Here is a 4,916-nt window from a genome sequence, read left to right on the forward strand (position 1 = left end):
TTCAAAATAATGAAACTAGAATGAATACTAATTTTTTTTCTATCGTATGAATTATCACAAAATTAGTGAATAATTATTCCTTATAATAAAATTAAGTCACATCATGTGATTTCCTTCAAGTCTTCCATTTTTTTATGTAAAAACGTTCGGTTGTTATACACAAGAACTCCGACATCTCTACTTAAGTTCGTATTATTCTAGAATATCTAATGCAATATAACATTAGGATTATTTGTTAATTTAATACGTAAATAAATATTCAAATTTGTTCTATGACGCAAGATGTGTTACATTATGAGCATTCCATCATTAAATCATATTTGATTTTCTCATATTCTCTCCCCTCCTATTTCGCAAATAATCTAAATACACAATAGTTTAATTTGAATAGCTCAGAACAGTTAATTTTACCTATTTATTGTGATTACAATACGTTTTGCAGCAACATTTAACACTTAAGAATTTAAACAGGTACTTATAGGAAGGAAAATTAATTCAAGAAAAATAAATACAATACATCACTTATTCAAAAATACTCCAAGACAATAGTATTTTTTTCATGGGTCTCATTGCAAATGATAAAGTTGTTTAGATAAAAAAGTTACACTAATTCAAAATTATATGATAGTCCATTAAGTAACCAAACACAAAAATCATGAACATTACAAAAGGGAACACAAAACATTTCTAATATAGCTGAAATGTTAATGAGACACCATAAACTAATTCTAGATATTACTATCCATGTTCCTCACAGTTCATCTCAGATGATCAGTTATCCAATTTTGACTTATCTTTTCTCATTATTGACTTTTATATCTACCTTCTTTGAATAAAAAAAATTCAGTACAATACCAAAAATTCATTGATTCGATTAAGTTCGGACATAAGTGTCATCAATGGGGCTGGGGAGGCCATTCAGCACCATGGTGCAACTGAGGGGAAAACCTTGCTTCTGTACACTGAAGTTGAAGTTGAGAAATTAGATCGCAAGAGGAGAAGGAACAAATTTAAAATGGGCGTATATGACGTAACGATGCAAAGAACCTTCAGAAATGCCAACGGACTGAAAATTAAAACTCGCCTACAGAACAATAATTACTTTGATAACATATGGACTTGGAACAAACATAAGATCATAACGACCAAATTATCGAGTTGTGGTGGCTTATTGTAACGTCCCTGGTAGCAATTTGCCGGACTGAGGTTCGAATCCTGGTTAAACTCATAAGTTTCTTGTAGTGTCTGCAGCCTCACCATCCTTGTAAAATAACAACAACAACAATAATAATAATAATAATCTTTATTTCAGAAAAAGCCATATACAGAGTTATGGGGGTTTAGGGGACCCTATAGGTCTACCCGATGAGTCAACAACAATCATTGCCTAGCCCTCCCTGATCTTACCTTTTATTCAAGATTTTCACTCTGACAATAAAAAAATTTTCATGGTCTCAACGCATAGAATGAAGTTGTTTGGAAAAAAAAAGTTACACTATTTCAAAATTATATGATAGTCTATTAAGTAACCAAATACAAAAATCCAGAACGTAAAAAGTATTTATAAACAAGCAACACTAAACATTTCTAATATAGCTGAAATGTAATGAGACCCCATGAACTGATTTCACATACTACTATCCATGTTCCTTACAATTCATCTCAGTTGATCAGTTTTTGCTTTTTGACTTATCATCTTTTCTCATTCTTGATTTTTAGATCACCCTTTTTTTAATAGTTAACAATTTCAAGCACCGGTCGGTACAATGCAGAAAATTAACTGATTGGATTAATTTGGGACATAAGCGCCAGCGCCATTGCTGAGGCAAGGCAGGCCATTCAGCACCGTGGTTCAACTGAGGGGAAACCCCTGCTGTTGTACACTGAAGTTGAATTTGAGATTAGATCGCAAGAGGGGAAGAAATAAATTTGAAATGAGCGTACATGACGTAACGATGCAAAGAACCTTCAGAAATGACAATGGAATGAGAAAACACCCCTACAGAACAATAATTAGATAATATATAAACTTGGGACAAACATAAGATCATAACGACCAATTTATCGAGTTGTGGTGTTTTATTGTAACGTTCCCGCTTAAACTCATAAGTTTCTTGTAGTGTCCGACACCTCACCATCCTTGTAAGCTAACGATGGGGGTTTGGGGGAGCCTATAGGTCTACCTGATGAGTCATCCACAATCATTGCCAGGTCCTCCCTGGTCTTAGCTTAGTGGAAAGGGTGTTGGGCGGTGTGGTCATATGTATATATGGTGAGTCTCACGGGCATTGTCCTACTAGCTAGGGCATTGTCCCTTGCCACTGCCATTCATAAGTTGCCTTTAAACATTTAAATCACTTAGATGCTCCCAGTAAAGATTTGTCAAACCCGAGAAATACAATCAAAGCAGAAACAGGCAAAGAATTACATCGAGTTAATTCTCACTAGTTTGATTAGAATAAATGAATACAACACACACTATAACAAAGAAAAAATTGCATTAAAACAGAAACTAATGAAGACTCCATTAATACTAACAAAGGAGTGTAATTGAGAGTAATGGTTACAAATTCCATTTCCAATCACTTCTTTATTCAATTATTCTGTATTGTTCTCGGTCACTTAGATACAGTGGCCTTGAAAGGTTCCATTAACATAATTATTCTAATTGATTCGAGCATAAACAGGTATCCAAAGAATACAGACATTCAGAGAGAGAGAGAGAGAGAGAGAGAGAGAGAGAGAGAGGAGAGAGAGAGAGAGAGAGAGAGAGAGTAGCTCTAATTAGTAGTGTATTACATATACTTATAGAAAACAACAAACAATTTATTCATACCTTTCACCTAGAATGAAATCGACTTGAAGTACATAATCTTGGTTTTCTTTTAAACAGAGAGAGAGAGAGAGAGAGAGAGAGAGAGAGAGAGAGAGAGAGAGAGAGAGAGAGAGAGAGAGAGAGAGAGTGTGTGTGTAGCTCTAATTAGTAGTGTATTGCATATACTTACGGAATACACCAAACAGTTTATTCATACCTTTCACCTAGAATGAAATCGACTTCAAGTACATAAGACCTCTTTTATAGATTGAATATAAATGTATTTTATATGGTTATGTTAAAAATTCAAACTCATCATACTTTTGAGAGTTTTGTACCTTAAACAAATAGAATATTCTTTTTTTTTTAGCATTTTACTAAAGAAAGAACACCAATTGATTAATAAAGGATGCTATAAAATCGTCATATCAAAAATATTACATCTAAATAATGAATAAAAATACCAGAAAATAAAAGTCTACATTTTATATAATTTAAATTATATCATGAATTAACAACAGGAAACGGAAGGGATTCATTTGTTCCACAGGATGAACGTTGAAAAAAAAAGAGCTTGAATAAACCTCAATGAACAAATAAGTCATTGAATTTTCTAATAAAAAACATGAATCATTATTACCGTCAATGTTCTCGATTCAAAATTCAGGTGATGTGTAGTACGCTAAAATAACACAGCTAAATATAAATTTGATAAGTGTGTGTAGTCATATAACAATCTTTAATTGAAATGTGAATTACTCAAACAATCAACCTTTCAGGTTACAACGGAGATATCTGAAATATTTCAACTTTTGATATTCATCTTTTAAGATCAATGTCTCGAGTTTTTATTATTTAAGAAATAATCCCGGGTGCTTCTTGTCCATCTTGAGCTTGTAGATTACTTTATTCATTAACGATTTTAAAAAAAGGATAATATTAATATGAGTACTAAAACATTCTCTAAGTAATACTGCAACTATTTTATTGTTTAGTAATCAATAGCGCTTAGTTCTATATGCAAATGCGTATAATTTTCCTAATCATATAGAAAAATCTTAGATATTTGTCTGCGTACCAGAGTCTTCAGTCACTCGGTTTAAATTCACCGATAAGTTTTACAACCACAAGACATATACAAATTACACGAACATCACTCCTAATGTCTCCTACCTGAAAGAAAACTGAACTCTTTACCACAAGTTTAGAATAAAAGTATGGTTCGTAAGCTTGCAAGACATCCGTCGAATGGTTATCCCACCTGAGAAATACGTGTAGTAACGTCCTTCCTTTACTTATTATATAATAGCTATACATTATAGCCAGGAAAAAGCTCTATGAATTTTTTCACTCCACAGGGAAGAACCTCAAATTTCTATCAATCACTATTCTTTTTATATGGCTCTTTCATAAAGCGAATATGAAAGATACTCGGATTGACTTTAGTTGTGAGTTTTAATTTTCCAGACGTGAGACAGCGTATATGAAGCAAAACTTAACTTTGGTAACTGTTTCAACATCAAGGGAGCCCTCCTAGTGTGACCCGTACCTCTACAGTGCTGTGGGTTTATAACTGGCCATCCAGGTCAAAATACAATCGAGCAGAGCTACAGGACATTTGGAAAATTACTGTTAATGGTCTGGAATTGATCCTAATATATGAGATGTGTTTTAAGAGATATACAAGAATTGCTTACTCTTTTATGGAACTTCTTTGAGAAAAAAAAAAAAAAAAAAAAAAAAAAAAAAAAAAAAAAAAAAAAAAAAAAACAGGATAATACGAAGCATATCAGTGCTGGGAAGGAATTAAAGACAATGTAAAACAACTTGTTACTCTCCTTCCATGTTATCCCTCCTAATAGTTTTTAACGCTCCGGTATACAAATAAACGATAACTTTAAACACTACAACAACCTGAATTGCATTAATCCGAATGAAATGTAACAAAGAATAAGAATAATCCTCGCCAGGAAAATGGAAATTCAGACATTTCATAAACTGAAAATTTTCATGTACCATAAATAAACTAAGAAGAATTTATAAGCTAAGAAGAGATTACTCATGCCTGGGATGTGAAGAGATTAATTTTAGAATTATTGCC

The 4,916-nt window shown here is 32.6% G+C and overlaps 1 protein-coding gene across 1 annotated transcript in view; it reads left to right on the forward strand.

Moving 5' to 3' along the window:
- Window positions 1-1,177, forward strand: part of LOC137648224 (streptococcal hemagglutinin-like) — a 33,018-nt gene extending 31,841 nt beyond the window's left edge. Inside the window, exon 17 of the mRNA XM_068381148.1 lies at window positions 880-1,177. Coding sequence (XP_068237249.1) covers window positions 880-1,177 — 298 coding nt within the window. The remainder of the gene's footprint in view (window positions 1-879) is intronic.
- The last annotated feature ends 3,739 nt before the right edge of the window (window positions 1,178-4,916 follow it).

Source organism: Palaemon carinicauda, chromosome 10 (genome assembly GCF_036898095.1).
Source record: "Palaemon carinicauda isolate YSFRI2023 chromosome 10, ASM3689809v2, whole genome shotgun sequence".
In the NCBI taxonomy this organism is placed as follows: Eukaryota; Metazoa; Arthropoda; class Malacostraca; order Decapoda; family Palaemonidae; genus Palaemon; species Palaemon carinicauda.